This window comes from Melozone crissalis, unplaced genomic scaffold (genome assembly GCF_028551555.1).
Source record: "Melozone crissalis strain CALT ecotype California unplaced genomic scaffold, PUWL_Pcris_2 ptg000018l_1, whole genome shotgun sequence".
Lineage (NCBI taxonomy): Eukaryota > Metazoa > Chordata > Aves > Passeriformes > Passerellidae > Melozone > Melozone crissalis.
The window spans coordinates 10,091,832-10,110,800 of NW_026535796.1; the positions used below are offsets into that span (position 1 = coordinate 10,091,832).

The 18,969-nt window shown below is 49.4% G+C and overlaps 1 protein-coding gene across 1 annotated transcript; it reads left to right on the top strand.

Moving 5' to 3' along the window:
• The first annotated feature begins 1,631 nt into the window (after positions 1 to 1,631).
• INS (insulin) lies at positions 1,632 to 4,745 on the top strand. The gene is made up of 3 exons (XM_054276284.1): positions 1,632 to 1,677; positions 2,193 to 2,396; positions 4,609 to 4,745. The coding sequence occupies exons 2-3, from the start codon at positions 2,210 to 2,212 to the stop codon at positions 4,743 to 4,745; spliced, it is 324 nt and encodes a 107-aa protein (XP_054132259.1). The 5' UTR covers positions 1,632 to 1,677; positions 2,193 to 2,209.
• Positions 4,746 to 18,969: the final 14,224 nt, after the last annotated feature.

The window sequence follows — 18,969 nt, forward strand, 5'->3', positions numbered from 1 at the left end:
GATAACCTTGTCTTGCATCCGTTTGAGCAAATGGGTCCTGTGCCTGTGTGCTCATCAGAGATTTAGCACTTCTCACGAGATTTTTTGCAGTCACAGTCATTTAGCAAACATATGATACTTCACACTCACAGCCCTGACAGGGACATATGGCACTTCCTACCTCCTAAATGTTGATGGATGGAATTGCTTTGACTATTCAAGGAATCAAAGGCCTGGTTCGAATCTCAAGGCCTTGCGTTGATTTCGGTGAGCTTCCTTCTGATTTGTCCTGTGTATGGAGAATCTCAAGGCCTTGCGTTGATTTCGGTGAGCTTCCTTCTGATTTGTCCTGTGTATGGAGAATCAGGCTGATTAACACAAGTTAAACAAGCAAGAGAGTTCAAACAGAAGAAAATGTCTCCTACTCAGTGGTCCTGAACACTTGAAGTCTCAAAAGTTGGAGCAGTGGGAAGTTTGAAGATGATCTCATACCCAGCATTTAAAATGTACCCTTTCAGGCAGAAAAAAAAAATGAAAGGAGAAAAGAAAAAGAAAGTATGCTTTAACTAGAATAAAGTACAAGCTCGCCATTGGTGGCAGAAAAGTTGAGCACAAAGGTCCTCAAAAATTGGATAATGTTGTGAAAAAGAGCAAGAGCTAGATCTGTTGCCAAAATCAGACCCATAAAAGCCAGTGGGCCACTGCTGACCCACCATCTATCTCCTTTTAAAAGCAAACTTACCAGCCAGAATGGAGATAACCGGATATCTCCTGGTTTTCAGTGGGATTTACCAGAAATGTTTTTTGGTGGTGAAGACACCATTTTGGACAGAGTTCCAGCGGGAAGAGCTGAGATGCTCAGAGCTCCCAGGTGCACATGGCAGAGACTGAACCTTTGCTCTGCTTAATCCCAAACAGGAATCTGAAGGGGCACATGAAAGAGGGAACCTGCCTTTCAGTGGGAGAAGGGAAAAAAGGCTTATTTTTTTTCACGACAAAATCTCAAATGTTCAAAGTCTGTCCCTGTGCTGAGGCAGAAGGACCACCCAAGGTCTCCTGCAAAATGCAGATGTTATTCCTCCCCTGCCCAAGCTGTGGACGCGTGTCTCTGGCTGAGCACCGCGTGGCCAGGGAGCCTGAGCACAATAATGTGTTTTCCTTCTCCTAACACCTGACAGTAGCATGATTTCACCAACCACTTGGTCCCATTGCTGCATACTTTCCAAGGTGATAAAAATCAAACAGATTAACGTGTTTGCTTTTAATTTTACATTTTAGAAGCAGCTGTTGAACCACCTCAATGCCAACAGTGTCTATTGCCAGCATTAGTGTCATTAGTAGTCATTGCAGCTGTAATAGCACCATTATCTCCTGCTAAAAGGGTCACTGATGGCCCAGGACAGAGCTTGGGGAAGTGAAAAGAGCAGACTAAATGAGATGGAAACAGCAAACAGTTGCTTCTACCTTAACCTGCATAAAGACCTGCGGATGCTACGCAGAGGGAAATTAATTTGCACAAGTAGCAAAAATTTTGGCTGGAGTGTCATCAAGGAGGAGGGGCTCTTGGTAGTTCTTGTGTCACTTGGGCGAACATAAAGCATATAAATATGGGAAAGAGAGAATGGGGACATTACTACCAGCCATCTTCATCCCTCAGAGTGAACTTCTCTCCACCTCTTGCTGCATCCTCTTGGGTAAGTTGGATTGCCTCCCTTTTACTTTCTACCTGTTGTGTAGACTCGTCTTCTTAAGTTGATGAAGCAGGCAGTGACAATTGTCGCTGGATGACTCAAGAAAATGAGGCCTCCCAGGTCTTTGAGGAGATGGTGCTGGTTTTGGGCCATCATCACACATTACAGCCCCTTCTGAATGGGCAGAGAGGGTTTTTCCTCTGGAGGGGTCTGCTGATCTTGGCTCTCCAGGGCATGTAGAGGGCTTGGTGGGATGGCTCTGCCTGCCTTTTCAGGCAAGACCGCAGGGAGCCTGAGACTGAGATGGAGCATAGAGATGGACTCATGGTTATAGTCAGTAGTAATTTACTGTCACTTGTAAATCCTGGTGCACAAAGCTCTCCTTCCTTCTCAAACTAGAAGGTCCATCTCCTACTTTAGTCTCATTTCCATGCCAGAGGAGCTGAAAGACACACAATGCTTGATTACAACCTGTTTTTACCTCCTAGACTTTCCCGTGTCTGCTCTGCCCCTTAACCCCAGGCCTCAGGCAGCCCAGCATGGCTCTGTGGATCCGATCTCTGCCCCTGCTGGCCCTGCTGGCCCTCTCGGGCCCCGGGAGCAGCCACGCTGCTGTCAACCAGCACCTCTGCGGCTCCCACCTGGTGGAAGCCCTGTACCTGGTCTGTGGCGAGAGGGGCTTCTTCTACCAGCCCAAAGCCCGGCGGGATGCTGAGCAGCCTCTAGGTAAGTGGGGCTGGCCGGTGGGACAGCCGCCTGTCGCTGACGGTGACACCAGGAATGCCCTCCGTGGGGAATGCCAGGAATACCTGTGGCATACCAAAAGCCAAGCGTTGCCAGTGAAAAGCTCTTCAGGTTAAAAAGGCAGATGAGAGGGCGGGCAGGGAGAGAGGATTTATGAGGAAAAAGGAATTGTGCCTGGAAGCTCAAACTCGTCTGTTTCTTAGCGTGGTCGTTACACCAGCCTGGGAATGTTTGTAGAAAATAAAGGTGGGAGGAACGCGATAAGCCTCTTTCTGCCCCAAGATAGGATCCCCATTGTTGTTCCCATTCTATTTCTCAGCCATGTTTGTCTGCTGCATTCATAAAAACCTCCAGAGAGAAAGCTTCCTCTGCCTTCTGGAGCTGCCCATTCCCAAGCTTAACTGACCTTCTTCTTGAGTGTTTCTTCCCAATATCTAACCTGAACATCCCTTGCTGTAAATTATTTCTTGTCTTCTCATTATTGGACAGGGGGAAGAGCCTAGTCCTTTCATCTTTATGATTGCTTTCCAAAATACTTGAATACTGTTCCCATGTCTAGTTTTGACCTCTCCTCAGCTACACAACCCTACTGCCTTCCTAGGTCATATTTTCTAGATCTCGAAACATGCAATTCTGCATTTGTCCACATCCTTGCTAGCTGGTGAGGCCTGGAGAAGCACACTGAACTGGCTTCCAAGCTTCTAAGTAAGACTGTGAATAGATGAAGAAGACACCCCAGTGCAAATTGCACCCATTTAATCCTCTAGTTTCAAGATCAACCTTCACTTAACATCCCCTGACTGCAATACATCTCTCCCACCATTTCTCTTCCCATCACATACTGTTTTCATTTATATCCAATTCTCTCTCCTGTGTATATAACCACCCTGTGAAATAGTCTTAGGGGTCTTTGTAAGGCGAAACAAGGTAATGGCCTAGCAGAGGGTTTGCCCATGAATTGTTTGGGATGTCAGTTGCCCATTCTCTGATTATTCATTTCTGGACACCACCACAAATGGATTGGAGGTTTCATTAGCCAAACTACCTAAATACTGTACAGAGATTTTTAATTGTGCCAAAAAGAATGCAAGTATTTGAGGATTTTCTACCTTTTTTTCAGGACTTTTGCCTGAGCCGCCACCTCTTTGTCACACAATCTGGTTATGTTTACAGTCTGCTCACAGCTGGCTTGAAGGATGAAGACAAGTAAATCACAAAACTTTGATTAGCTATTTCCTCTTCTACTTAACATTGGACCAAATTTTTCCCAAATTTCCCGTCTAGCACACTAGCATAATGATTTTGTGTTACTCTTGTGCCTTGTTCATTGCCTCACGCTTTGGGGGCTTGGGGATTTCGCATCTTGTACTGTACTTGTATTGCCCTAGAAACCACATCTCATTCTCACTTTCCAGGCATTTTCTCTTTGCTGTTAAGGGCTCTTTTCTTCCTGCAGGAAAAACTCACTGATTTATTTGCCATTTTCCATATTTTCATTGGGAAACTAAAACCTGAACAGATCTGTGCACAAGTTTTCAAGTTCTCACCAGCAAATAATCATTCTGTTGAGTGTTACCTGCGTCCAAATACCCTAATTTATCATTGCTTCTAAAAACTTGCCCCCAGCTGTGAACACAGACACACACAAATGCTTTTTCTGTCAGCTTGGGGCTATATCCAGGCAGCCAACTGAATCAGGCTGTTCAGGAACAGCTGGGAAATGCACCCAGCCTCAGAACTGGACTGCCCCTGCAATCCCATGAACATCCCAGTTGTCTGCCCAGGCTCCCAGAAGAGTGGGTAACTGCCTAAAGGGCTCTGTGGTCCCAAACTCTTCTCTATAGAGCAGACAATCCCATTTTTACATCTCGCTTACTAGTTGCTCACCCCGGGGAGGGCTCAGGATTTCTCTTCCTCTCCACACAGCTTCCCCAGTAAAGCCCCTGTATCCCTTTATCCCTCACACTGCCGATAGTCACTCAGCTTGGCCTCTTCTGGACACCACAGGATTATTTTGGGAGAGCAAACAGGGTGCTACAGCAGCACCAACCTGGAGAAACCTGTGCAACTTCCTTCCCATTTTCCAGCTAACTCTGGATTAAAAATCTGGTGCCTGCTAAGGGGGTGTGGAGGGCTCAGGAGCCAGGGCTGGTGCTGAGTGATGTCCCACACTTTCTGTTCTCCTCCCCTGCAGTGAGCGGTCCCTTGCACGGTGAGCTGGGAGAGCTGCCCTTCCAGCAGGAGGAGTTTGAGAAAGTGAAGAGAGGGATTGTTGAGCAATGCTGCCACAACACCTGCTCCCTCTACCAGCTGGAAAACTACTGCAACTAGCAGCAGGGCTGGCACTGGGGAGCTCCTGGGCCAGAAACATGCACTTATGCTACCGCACCTTCAAAGCAATTGAATAAATGTTGTGGATCTCTTGGAAGGACTGTGCTGGTTCATGTGTCCACATATTTTAGTCGGCTTTAGGGTGTCAGGGTCCATGCTTGGGTAAAGCACTTTTCAGCCATCACTTCAGATTATCCCTCTGCCACAGGAATGACCTCCATGGGAATGAGGGAGGGAAGGGTATTACACAGCTTTGGAGCAGGTACATGGAGCATCCGGCACACCCAGTGCTTGGAGAACCAGAAGGAGAAGGCAGAGAGGTTTAAACAAGACTTCTCTTGCTAGGGAAACATTACATCTGTAACAATGTCATGCTGATCAACTTCCTGTATTTCACAGCCCAAATATAGCCAGGCAGCTGGAGACTGAACTTCCTCAGCTACATAATGGAAACAGTAAAGATTAGGCAAAGAATTATGTCACCTATTCATTGTACTCAGAAAAACCATGGATGACCACCATGGCCAATTCAGAATATGTGTCTAGCTCCTACTAGTGCTCATGGGAAGCCCAGGGAGAGTCCCTGCTGTGGGATGTGCTTGTTGTTCACAAGGATATCACAAGCCATGTACTGAAAGTAGATTTAATCCAAGAAGGAGTTTTGAATCTATTCTCCATGTGCTGGGCAGTATCCTTGCTCCTGGTGCTGCAAACCTCTTTCAAGTATCTGGTCCCAGAACTGCCCCTTTCTGTGAGGGAAATCTGCCCAGCAGTGCCAGAGTGGCCAGAGTGTCCCAGAACGCAGGGAAGGGCTGTGTTCCCTCTGCTGAGGGACTCCCGCGGCACTCTGCTGAAAGCCATGCAGAGGGGCTCTGTGCCATGGGCTCAGCCTGGCAGAGGTGACAGCAGCAGCCAGGGCTGCATTCTGCTGGTGACAGATTTTGAAAGTTGGTCTGAGAGGAGCCTGTGGTTTTAACAGCCTCATTTCCCAAACCAGTTCCGACTGCCTCCAGTGGAGCTGCACAGATGGAAGCTGCCATCTCAGCCCTGCCAGGATGCATTACTCCCAATCCTATCACAAGCACAAAACTGGCCAAACCACTACAAACTGAAAGGCTGGAAAAGCAGCTGGATGTGCTGCTGAAAAGAAGATGCAGACATAAAAAATGAAATCAGAAAGCACTCATGATTCCCCGTGGTGACCTTCCATACAAATTCCCTTGATGCAGCCAAAAGCTGCCTCAAGGCGGCCTCTTCTTGCAGGTGCTACACCAGTGCTGCAGTGCTATCCAGCCAGTCCTGCTCTCCCTGACCACCTTTCCATCCCTCTCCATCACCCCTTCTGCTGGGCCCCGCTGAATACTCCCAGCAGCAGAGCTTTCAACTGCGACAAGCAGCTTCAGGCCAAAATCATGTGGTTATGAAAGCACAGCAAGATATATTGTGTTCCTGAGCTACTTGGCTCCACCAAACCTCACAGTGTATAACTCCAGTGGTTTCTAGAGGGGACTCCCTAGAAGCAATTCTCCTACCTATCCTGGTGAACCATGAGGTCAGGACAAGTGTTACTTGGGAAAAAAAAAAAAAAAGAAGAAGAAAAAAAAGCAGAGCTATTGCTCATTTTAAGGCCACCAACATATTCAGGCATGCAGCCAAGCACCAGCAATCCCAGCCATCCAGGAGATACCACCCTGATCCAAAAGGCAGATGTTCAGGTCTGCTTGGATGTTCTTGAGGGGAAGGACATCCAGCCATGGTGGTTCCTCCATCTGGCACAGCCCTGTTTATCTGCTGGCACTCCTGCCCTGGCAGCAATGCTCTGCTCGGGTGAGGACAGCTCCTCAGAGATGCCCAGCTCATTTCCTGCCCTCTGCCATTGTTTGGTCTGATCCTTTGTTTGTTTGCTTTTTCTGAGCGCTCTCAATTAGGACTTGTTGGGAAATTGCAAATGCCACTTTTTCTGCTGGAAAATGTTGATTCATCAGGATCAGCACACCCCGCAGGACCGGACTGGTTTTAGCAAGGCAGGATTTGAAAGAATGAAGGGACACAGAAGGTTTAGGTGCCTGCTCTTCACCCTCTGCATCCAATTGTCCAAGACCACAAGCCATCCCCAGGCTCTGGGCTACCCAAGGGTGGATGCTTTTGCTTCTGCTGAAAGATTCCTGAAGGTGAGCACCCAGGTCAGGGAGGGACAGATGGCCCCATGTCCAAGGTGCCTGACTGTCTGCAGGGCACATGAAGGTGCTGTTGCTTCCTTCCTCCCCAAACAAGAGCTGTGCTGGAGATCAGTGGCCTACGGTGAGCGACACTGCCCTCCAGGAGGTGCAGGAGAAAATAATGCATCAATTTTAAAATTGTAGAAAGCCTAAAAAAAAAAAAAAAAAAACACACTTATGCTTTCCAGAACTGAAAATAACATAAAGGACCAGCTCTTCGCTTTTTAAAAGCTGCAGTAAGGTGAAGGCCAAAGGAGAACAAAGGTACTTTCCCCCCCTTTTTCTGGAACTCCAGGGAAGAAAACCTGAAGGCAATCCTATGCATTTTCCACAATGGAGCACATGGCTCCCTGGCTTGCAAACGTGCTGCTGCTGGCTTGCTCACCCTGTGTTGTGGCAGGACAGGCAGCTTTAGCCCCCTACCCCACCCGAACCCAACAGTGGGTGTCCCAAAAGTCCTTCCCAACATCTTTAATGGTGGTCCAGGATGGAATTTCTTTGTAAGGCTTCCCTCAAATCCTTGTACCTTTGCCTAGGCCATTCCCTGTCCTCAGATGTGCTTGGGAGATGCTGGATCTTCTGAATTCCTGCAGAAGAAATGATTCAAGGACAGGGAATGCCGCATCCACTGACCTCCCTCCCTGCTTCTCCTCTTGCCAGGCTTTGCATTGTGATCCTTGGGAAGCAAATGCATGCAGTCCCCTTTATTCTGACTCAGCAGTTGCTCTGGAGTGATTTTTGCGGTAGCGGTGGGGCATCATGCCTGACTAAAATATCTTGGCTCTGCTACTCTTGCAACAAACTTCCAAAGGTCTCATGCTCGTGGTGGAGGGCAATTTGAAGAGAATGCAAATAAAGGCTTTGGTTCATTCATGCTTCTTGAATAGAGAATAGAAAGCCGAGCCGCAGAGGGGATTGCAAGGCAAATTCCTTGGGCTGCTGAGCTGTTAACAGTGCCATGAAAAGGAAGGACCGAAGTGTCCCCTGTCTGCCACGTGCACCAGCCCTCATCCAAAAGGGCAGAGCTGTGGTTTCCAGGAAAAGGGAGCGACGTGCACAGAAATGGGAATGGGGGCAGCCTCTGCAGGGTGCTGGCCATTGGGTCCCTGGTGGCTGGGGATCAGATCATGCCCTCCAGGTTGCTGGATGGGCTCTGCTGCTCCAGCTTATCTGGAGAGGAAGGGAAGGCTGCCACTTTCCCGGAGCTAATCCGACTCTATTATTTCCTTTCCGGGAAACCAGAGATAGAGAGCTCTCTGTTACTCTGGGAATTTAAGAGATCCACTTTAAGAAATAGTCAGACTATATTCTGGGATTTATGTCTTTTTAACCATCTTATCAGCATTTTAGGAGATTTTAAACCTGCTTACAGCGTCTCTCCTTATCTACAGAGTGAGTTCCAATAACAGACTTGCAGCAATGACTTGAGTTGGAAAGCATGCACTGAGCAGATTCTGTGTTAAGACCACAAATTCGCTCTGGTTTAGACCAACTTCACCAAAGACACCTATCTTGAACAAAAAATAGTCTTTCTTCCTTCTCCTTTCACTCTGGGCAGAAAGAAAACTTTAGGTCAGGCCATAAATCGATCTGGAAAGTCATTGCCAGTGCATTGTCGCTGGCTGAATTATTCCTGCATGCTGTGGGGAGGAAGGAGGGTGGTTTTTTCCAAGCCCAATGCCAGGCTGGCTCTCACATGCCCCCAGTCCTGCTGGGCAGAGCAGGCAGGAGCAGATCCAGGACAATAACGGGAAGCGAAGCAAGCCTGTAGGAGCACACAAGGAAATGGTCTGAGCCTCGATCATTTCCCTCCATCCCTCAGTCCTTTCCCTCCATTCCCAGTCATCTTCAGGACTGTCAAGAAAAGGTGAACAAACCTCCTGAACTCCTCCAACCTCCTTTCTGTTGCTGAAAAGATACAGCCAAAACACCACTTTATTTATTTATGTTTTTCATGCCTGGTACATGGCAGGAGTGCCAGGATCTCTAGAATGAATGTGGTTGCTCACACTAAAATTTCTCACAAATGTTTTCAGATTTTGGAAGAAAATGGATAACAGAAATAAATTTGGCTTTTGATTTTCAGGTTGTTGTCATTTGTTGTCGTTTGGGCTTTGTAATGCTGGAATTTGGCAGTGGGGATGTTTTACATAACTGCCAACTTCTGAAATGTAACTTTTTGTCAGAAAATAATGCAGCTTCCTCTTTTCTAATCAGAAAACGGAAAATCAAGTATAAATGACACCACCCACCCTACACTGACGAGAAACCATTCTGTGGAAGTTTCAATGGAAAAAATTCTACCCTTTTTTCCCCTTATCAGAAACCTCCTCCACTTTGGAGTCTGAGACCCAGCAGGGTCCTGGCTCTGCAGACTTCCCTGCCAGTGGATCTTGCACACCCAAGTTTCAAGCTTTTCCTGTGTGTTTTGGGAGATTTTAAAAATTTATCCCAAAGAAATGCTGTCTTGGCCCCTGGGTTTCTACTGATTTCAGTGACAAGAAAAAGAAATCATCAAGTGAAAAAGTCAAAGCACATCCAGCTTGCACACCATAGCCTGCTCCTCTCCTGCTTCTGAAGTTGTTTTTTTTCAGTATATCTGCGACCTAAACCTGGCCACATTTTTTTTCCAAAAGCTGGTACCTTGTCTCAAAGTAATGAATTTCAACCCCAAATAAGGAAAAAAAAAAAAGCTGCCCCCATGAAATTCTGATGAAAAGTGGAGAGGTAATTTTTCAGTCCTGGTCCTGGTGCAGATGTTCTGAGGCAGGTGTTCAGTGTGCAAAGCTGTGCTCCTGTGGCATTTTGGCTCCCCAGACCAGGGGTGCTTCTCTCAGGTGTGGGAGCAGTGGCAGGCAGGGGATGAGGTCACCCTCCAGCGCCTGCATCCAGGGTGAGAGGGGTCACCTGGCCCAGCCTGGCTCAGGCCTTGAGCCCGTGGGAGGACCACCACAGGCTGAAGTCCCTCTTGTCAAGCACTCCTCCAGCAGCAGCTCCTCTGCCCTGCAAGATCCCTGACCTCACCTCAGGAGCAGTGAGCAGCACTGAGCACTGACATCATGCCCGTTTCTCCTTTATGGTTTTGACTACAGAGCCTGCATATCATTCCCAGGATGCTTGCCCTTCCTCACCCTGTGGAGCTGTTGCTTTGACTGCCCCGTTTCTCTGTGCATCCCATTTAAGAACACAGGACTGGGAGCAACTGGAGCAACTTCCAAGCCAGTTGTCTTGTTCCTTGCCGACCTCACATCACTGCCTCCTTCATCTCCAAAAAGACTTTAACATCCCAAGTTCTCCCTTTAGCCTGTGTGCAGTTTTGGTTTCTGGAACCTTTCCTGAGGAATTCATCCTCTCCTGTTGGGTTTCACAGTGCTCACAACCTGGAAAAGATCCCGGGGTTTCACATATCTGCTCAGAGCAAAGCAATTACCCGTGGCTCTGTCACTGATATAGGGCAACACAAAAATGTTGGGAATCTGTTAAAGCCGGATTCCTGCCACGGCTTTCCCTTCTCCTGCAGTCCCGGCTGCTGCCAGGGGATGGAGCGCAGGTCAGCCCGCAGCTGGATCCGCACCCCTGCCTGCAGCTGCCTGGGCAGGGCACGGGGGCACGGGCACCGGGGACCCGCAAAATGGGGGAGAAAAACTGATAAATACAGACCGTGCTGGAGAAAAAAGGATAAATACAGACCGTGCTGGAGAAAAGCTGCCTGGAGATGGGGTGCTGGAGTAAGGCTTTGCACCGAGGCCATGGCAGCAGCGGAGCTGGGGCAGCCAGGAGATGGCTGGAGCAATGGAAACAACTTGCCTGTGAACGCACAGGGTCCTGGCATGGCCAGAGACCCACAGAGAGGATGGGCTGGGTCACCGATGCTGCCCTTGCTCTTCTCTTTGTTTAAAGGTTGTTTTCCTTCAAGGAAGGTTTTGGGTGCCTTTCTGAACCTCCTTGGAGCTGGGAGGTCCAGCCTGGCGCTCACAGTGCAGGGCACCCTCAGCACCAGCTCACTGTCAGCCTGCAGCCCAGATCCTTCCTGTGCACTCTGCCCAGAATCTCCTCTGATGCAGAGAGACCCATGACCCATCTTGGGTTGCATGGGCCTGTGTTTTCAAGTCACAAATCACCTTTGTGAGCACACCAAGGTTTAGGTCTGCAATAACCTCCAGCTGCAAAGAACCTGTGCTGTGCAATCCTGGGCTGTTGTGGCACAGGCACTGCAGAGCTGCAAGAGCACAGACACATGTCCGGAATGGAAACATTGCAGTTCCAAACTGGGACATCTCCCACCCAGCTTTGCCACAGGGCTGGTGCTCAAATCCTCACTCCCACACATCCCATTTTATGGGATCCTGGTCCCCATCCTGGGCCATGACACAGCTTTGAGCAGCTATCGTTCTGCTGGGCACAGCCACCAGCCCAGCCAGCACCTCCTCTCGGGGATGAGGCCCGAATGAGGGTTATGAAATGATGCTACAGCCAGCAGAGGGAGTGCTCAGAGCTTCAGGATGCACAGGGACAGCTTGGGAAGCGCCGAGAAAATGAGAAAATGTACTAAACCCAAGGTAGGAGAGATGGGGTGCTGGAACAAAGCTGCTCCCTGGCCCAGCTGCCAGCCTGGTGAGGCTCAGCCCTGAGAGGATGGGGAAATGGATCTGCCTGGAAATGAACCCTCCTGGAAACCTCGGTACTGGATGAGCCAGAGATGAGGATCCACAATGAGAGACCACAATTCTCGAGCCTCAGACTCGAGGAATTTCGCAGAGCGTGTTCCAAACTGCCAAGAGAAATCCCCCCATTCATTCACTTCTGGATTTGGGCTCTTAGCTTTGGGGTCTGGGCTTTCCAAATGAAGTCATTGCTGCATCTCAATTAGTAAGGAGACATCCCTATAGCATTTTATTTCCAATTCATTTCCTTATGCTTCACATAAGTGCTGGAATCAGGAGGCAGTCTGTGGGCTGGGAGCTGTGGGAAGCTTAGGCTTGACTCTGCCCACCCAATGAATATTTTAAGCAGATCTTCATTTGATTTTAGGCCAAACAGAGCAATTTGTATTAGTTTAGTGAATTGAAGACTTAACATCTGGCAATATCTGTAACAGTCTCTTAAATTATTCTCCAGGAAATGCCTCAGTGGTGGCGGGGGCTCTCCACTCACACACGATATCAGAAATATAATTAGTTTCCCAAATGCACACCATCAAAGACTCATGCCTGGTCCTTTCCTAACTGTGTGGATTCCTCAGATTTTTAAATGAAGGCCTTTCAAGAACCAATGGGCAATTTTGCAACTCATCTCTAAGCAGATCAATAACTAAAAGCAACATAATGAAGTCAGGTGTCTCTGGATTGTGTTAGGACAAGCCCATGAGAGGATTCTGATGTGGATGAGATAAATGCCATTAAATCACTTGCAGGGTGAGGTTTAAGTGGGGAAAGCCCAGCACTGAGTGTTGGGAAGGTGCTGTGCAGGGTGAGCACACCGCGGGCTGATTAACACTGCATGCAAACCCCATTGCAAGCCTGATAAGAGACAATGGGACACATTTTCACCACTAAATACATCAGGGATGAAAGGGAGCTGGGGGAAGAAGCAGAAAAGAGCACCAGGACCGACCTGACCTGCCTGAAACCTGCTTTTCTACTGGACAGCAAGGAAGCTTGCCCTACATATCTGGAAAAAAAAAAAAAAAAAAAAGCTGAGAGAGACTTGGTGGCAACCAAAATGGCCTGAGAAGGGTCCTGATGGTGCAGAGTGGCCAAATGCCTTCTGAGATTTAATGACTAGAAGGGGAAGTTAAGCCCGTCTGGACTGGAGTGGTGTTTGGTGGGCAGGAGGCAGCTACTCAGAACACATTCTGTTCCACTGAATGTGTGTCACCCCCATTGATTCAAACCCTACACACCTTCCCAGCTGCCAACAGGAAAGGTTTGTAGGGTTTGAATCAATGGGGGTGACACACGTTCAGTGGAACAGAGAACGTCTCTGCTTGAAACCCTCCCCTTTTGCAGCCATACCCCATTCCAGCTGAGATGTGGCAGTGAACCCTGCCACCCGCCCAGATCAAATGAGCAGAATAAATCCATAGGAAGGAAATGTTCCCTCCTACCTGCAGTTGCTTTCCAATTCAATCTTCCTCCCTGCTCAGGAGAAATCTCAAGCAGCTCTGCAGCAGAAGACACTGTCCCACAACCTCTGCCATGTGCTGTGAGCTGACCCCAGCTTTTAGGTGGAGAGGCTTTGACCCGAGACAGCCTGGTATTTCCAGCTTATAGTTACTCAAAATAAGTCTAAGAGGAAAGACAGCACTTGCTTGTGGTATGGATGACTCCTTCAAAAGCTGAGCCTGTCTCACTCACAGCAAACTGGGACTGGGAAGCCTTCATGAAGATGGAAGGGCCAGTCCTGTGAATGGTTCAATGAAGGAATACGGCAAAAAAAGGCAATGCAAAATGTCTCAAGCAGTGATTCATTTGGACTTTTATTATGATTAACTTGAAATCAGCAAGATTTTATCAGAAAATCCATTTTATATATGAACAGCCTCTAAAATCAGTCTTAGATGGTAATATCCTCCACATGTGCTACTGCAAATCCCCTTTTTGACAACACCTGATGGCTGGTGCAGAAGCAGGAGAAAGCTCCATCCTGCAGAGCAGTGGGAGCTTTGGTGTGGGGCCTTTCCCCTTGACTGCCACACCCTCCCCCTGCAACCTGTGCTGCAAACCATTTTATTCAGATTTTATATCTGAATGCCACAGAGAGCATCCTCTGTGCAGCCCAGCAGAGATTTGGGCACTCACTGGGGCACAGTGAGGTTCAACACACCAGGGCTTTCCTGACAGAACCTTCTCATCAGGGCTGCAGGTCTCCCAGCTCCGTAGCAGAGCTGTTCCTCCCCACTCCATCTGGGAGCTGGGGCTTGCACATTTTGCTTTACCTTCCTGACAAAGTCACAGACAGCAGCAGGGTGGCAGAGCTCAGGGGACTAGGGTTGTCTGTCAGAGAGCCCTGGAGCAGCTTGCATCATGAAACAAAGGCTGTCTGGGAGGCTGGCTCCCCACAGCCTCTGCTGTGGCCCTGCCAGAGGAGAGGCAGGTGGGAAAGCAGATGCTGTTTGGGTAAATGTGTGTCAGCAGCGTCTCCTCAGGCAGGTGTTGAACATTGGAGCCAGGTAGAGCACAGCCAGGTTGAACAAAGTGAAGTGCCCACACTCCTCTGTGTTTGGTCTGAGTGGCTCTTGCAGCCTCCTGCACCTCCTGCTCCCACCCCACACCTAACTCTGTGCCGGGAGCAGCAGGATTTGGGATGGAGATGCTGCAGCCTGCAAGGGAGCTCCATCCACCATCTGGGCTTAAGACCTCAGGAGATTCTTGCCCCCATCAGATGGTCTTGCAAAAGCAGCACAGGATCAACCCTGGTGCTGGAAACCAGTGGGCAGAGAGAGGCAGGGCACAGAGGCTGGCACGTTGGTGACCAGGGGCCGTGTGGTGGTGGCAGGGATAAGAGCAGCCCAGAAGATGGAAACCACCACCAAAACCCTGCAGGCATGGTGGAAGCGGCTCCCTCAGCCCCAGCTTTCTCGGTGGCCTTGTGCAGGTCACGTAGCCCCCTTGCAAACCATCACCCTTCCCTGGATCTCACCCCCACGGGTTACCCATCAGCCAGGGCAAACCTTCAAAGCAGTCACTGAAGCTCAAGGGCTGTTTTCCATTTTATTGCAGGGATCTGGGGCTGCTTCCACTCTGATGACCAGAACCTGGCTCCAGCCATGGCTATCCTGGCAGAATCATGCCCAGAAAAGCATGCCTAATTTAAAAGCCAAGTGCCAACATCCCAAGCTGGTTGTTTAGACTAAATGAAAGGTTTTCAGGAAAAAAATCAGCCTGACTTAAATTCCACCCCCCTTCCCCAGGAGATTAGTCCCTATCTGGCTGCCTCCCGAAGGTGGGAGCAAAGGCTCAGCAGTGAGTCATCTTTTGCTTTGTGTGCCCCAGCAGTGTGTTACTGCTCTCATGTGGGCCTCTGGAACGCCCGTGGGTGCCAGAAAGTGGCCACGAAGCTTCAGCCCACAGTGGGTTTGCACCCCATCTGCACTGCTGCACGTGGGAGGGTCAGTGAGGCACCCCCAGAGATATCACCCCCCAAGACAGCTCTGGCTTAGAGCAGGCAGGACTTGTGTGAGTGGGGTCTCATGGATTGGCATGGGAGCTGTTGAAGCACCCCAGTGACTCAGCCAAGTGATGCTCATGTAAGTGAATTAGTGAGTGAGCGAGGGTAGTGCTCAGCCTGCCCAAGTGAGCCCAAAGCCCCTGGGCTGACTCACTGGAAACAGGGAGGTTCCCCAGAAAGGGATCCCAAAGCAGCTCACAGGAATCAGCACTTGCAGGCACTCATCCTCTCCAATGACAGGAGCCCGAGTGGGACCCAGCAGCTCTGGCCTGAAATAATTCCCCACCTCAGTCACTGGGATTCCTTGGAGGGAGAGCAACTTTGCTCTAAAAGGAAAGGGGATGCCTGCTACCCATTGCAGGATTCTTCTCTCTCCTTGTATCACATGTAGAGACAAAGGAATTCATTCTATCTCTGGAAAACATTTTTTTAATTTTTTTTCTGCTTTGGATTAGGTTCATGGAGAAGAGATTGTTCCAGTCTGGCACCTCTTGTGGTTACTGTACTTGTTTTGACTAAAAAACACCCGTGTGATCTCTACATAGCTGAAATGGTTGCCTTTAATGCAAAAAAAAAAAAAAATCTAAACAAAAATCTCTGCAATTTACTTTCAGGCGAAACAAAAATTTCTTTGGCATGAAGATCTACCTGGTGGACTGAGATGGCTCAGCAAGAGACCCACCTGGAGAAATGAAGGGAGGAGAGGTGGGCAGATCTGGATTTGGAATAGGGACATGATTTCCATCATTGTCATTACATTGCTGATCATTAGATATGTCCAGGTATTTGCACAGGGACAAGGGCTCACTACAGCCACCTCTCATAGTTAGGGATGCCCCAAACTGAACTGAAGTTGAACCAGCTGAAGTCAAAAGCATTTCCAGTGTCACAGGCAGGCAGGGAGTCACCTCCAGCTCGTACAGGTCAGGCACTGAGGGTGTGCATCCCTTGAGCTCCTCAGGGAACACAGGCAGAGGTTGGGATCCCAGCACCATGGGAGATGGCTGACAGAGCCTGTGTCACATACAGGTTATGCAGGGAAAAGGAGCCTCGATCACACATGGATCATGAGGGAAAAGGAGCCTCTGTCACACATGGATCATGCAGGGAAAAGGAGCCTGTGTCACACATGGGTTATGCAGGGAAAAGGAGCCTGTGTCACACATGGATCATGCAGGGAAAAGGAGCCTGTGTCACACATGGATCATGCAGGGAAAGGGAGCCTGTGTCACACATGGATCATGAGGGAAAAGGAGCCTGTGTCACACATGGGTTATGCAGGGAAAAGGAGCCTCGATCACACATGGATCATGAGGGAAAAGGAGCCTCTGTCACACATGGATCATGCAGGGAAAAGGAGCCTGTGTCACACATGGGTTATGCAGGGAAAAGGAGCCTCGATCACACATGGATCATGAGGGAAAAGGAGCCTGTGTCACACATGGATCATGAGGGAAAAGGAGCCTGTGTCACACATGGATCATGCAGGGAAAAGGAGCCTGTATCACACATGGATCATGCAGGGAAAAGGAGCCTGTGTCACACATGGATCATGCAGGGAAAGGGAGCCTGTGTCACACATGGATCATGAGGGAAAAGGAGCCTGTGTCACACATGGATCATGCAGGGAAAGGGAGCCTGTGTCACACATGGATCATGAGGGAAAAGGAGCTGTATCACACATGGATCATGCAGGGAAAAGGAGCCTGTGTCACACATGGATCATGCAGGGAAAAGGAGCCTGTGTCACATGGGTTTATGCAGGGAAAAGGAGCCTCAATCACACATGGATCATGAGGGAAAAGGAGCTGTATCACACATGGATCATGCAGGGAAAAGGAGCCTGTGTCATACATGGATCATGAGGGAAAAGGAGCCTGTGTCACACACGGATCATGCAGGGAAGCGTTCGTTTGTGGGGGGTCTCCCTTGGCTGTGGTGATATCTTTCCCTGCAGTTTTCTTTAAACTGTGGGGAAGTTGGATTAGGTGAGGAATTCCACAATTTCTTAGCTTTTCAAATAACATGTCTGCGATATCACCCAGTCTGACTCGAGCTCCCACCTGCCTTGGGAATTCAGTTAACCCTTTGCATGCTGGCTTCACAGAGGGCCTCTCTGGAGCCCGTTATCTCTGGCTGATGAAGAGACTCAAGGGGACTCAAGTGACACCACGGGAGTGGTGCTGGAAAGAGGGGGTAGCGTCTGAATCACCTGCCATTTGGCTCTACCTACTCAGAGAAGCAGTCTCTTCCCCCTCAGCCCCAAAATACATTTGGACAGACAGACACACACACACACTCACTCACACACACGCCTGCACGTGCTACGCAAGCATACCACCTGCTGTTTTGAAAAGCTGACGTGCATGGGTTTTTGGGGAGGGTTACCTTCCAAGCAATGAGTAATTAGCTTAGCAGTCTCCAGGCTCCTACCCTGTGTGAGGTCTCCTGCTCCAAAAGTGCTGGGATCTTGGGAAAATCCTTGCTTCTCTCACCAGAGCCTTTCTGAAACACAGCTGGCACCATAAAAAGCCCTCGTCCCCAGCACACAGGACTGTGTTGTACCTCCCTGCCCTGTGACACTAATGAGAGATGCCAGCCCCAGCTATACACCTGTCCTTGAAGGTGAGATGAGCTGGTGACACCCCCAGACCCACCCTGGCTGGGGCCTGGCTCAGGGCACAATAGCCAGCCTGGCTCTGCCAGCACCACGCCACACTATTGCCACGCTCAGTGAATTTTTCAGCAGCAGAATATAAACATTTCCAGTGAAGTGCACTTAGTGTGAGCTGCTTTGCCAAGAGCTGTTGCCTCCCCTTCTTCACTGTGATTATGAGAGAGAGTTCTGTTTAAGCAAGAAAACAAATTGTCCACACGTCCTCCCTCCCCATTGGGCATCCATCACCCAGGGCAAGGGCAGTGTGCTCTGGAGGGGATGCTGGCAGCATGGGTGGGCACAGGGTGTCCCTGTGTCACCTGCACTGGGAATGGGAATGAGGTGAGGCTGGAAGTTATTGCAAACTCCCCTACAGCCCCTGCCAGCTGTGGGTGCTGGAAATCCCAGCCTCAAAGGCAACGAGGCAACAGGGGACAGACTTATCCCTGTCATCAACTGGTGCATGGGGATGAAAACCAGAGGGAAATTAAGGAGCTTTCCCAGGGTGATGTGTGGATGCAGTGGCAGAGGAAGGCTCTCTATGAGCCCCACGCTGCCCCTTGTCCCCATGCCCACAGCCACCTGCCCATGGGACCCCAGCCCCACATCCTACTTTGGGGTCTTCACTGCTCAGCTCAGGCATGAAGGCATCAGTTGCTAGGCCTGGCAGCACATTTATCCTGCCCAAAAAGCCCTGGCCTGAAGAAGTGATCCCTGACAAGGTGCGAAGCCCTGGCCTGGAGGAGATGCTGCCACCCAACCCTCAGCATGAAGACAATGAGAGCTGCAAACAAAGACCAGCGCTGAAGCACAGCAGCAATGCAAAAAGAGAGGGGAAAAAAAAAAAAAGAAAAAAAGATACACAAAAAAAGGGAAGAAACGCCTGAAAGATACATAGCTGGGATTCCAGAACCCCTCAGAGGTATTTGGGCTTAGCCAACAGGCTCGGGTTTTTTTTTTTCAAAGCCATTAATTACACAACAGAGACATATCTGCACCACTCCACCTCTCTGCAGCAAATAAGGGCCCCACATAGATTGTCTAAAATGCATCACCCTCCGTGCTCCATGCCACCAGCTCCCCTGGGCACTTGGAAAAGTAACCCATTCCACGGTGGGATATGCAGCTGGCTCTTGTGTCTGTTTTCCTGGAGACTATTGAAAGGGTGCTCAAACCATGC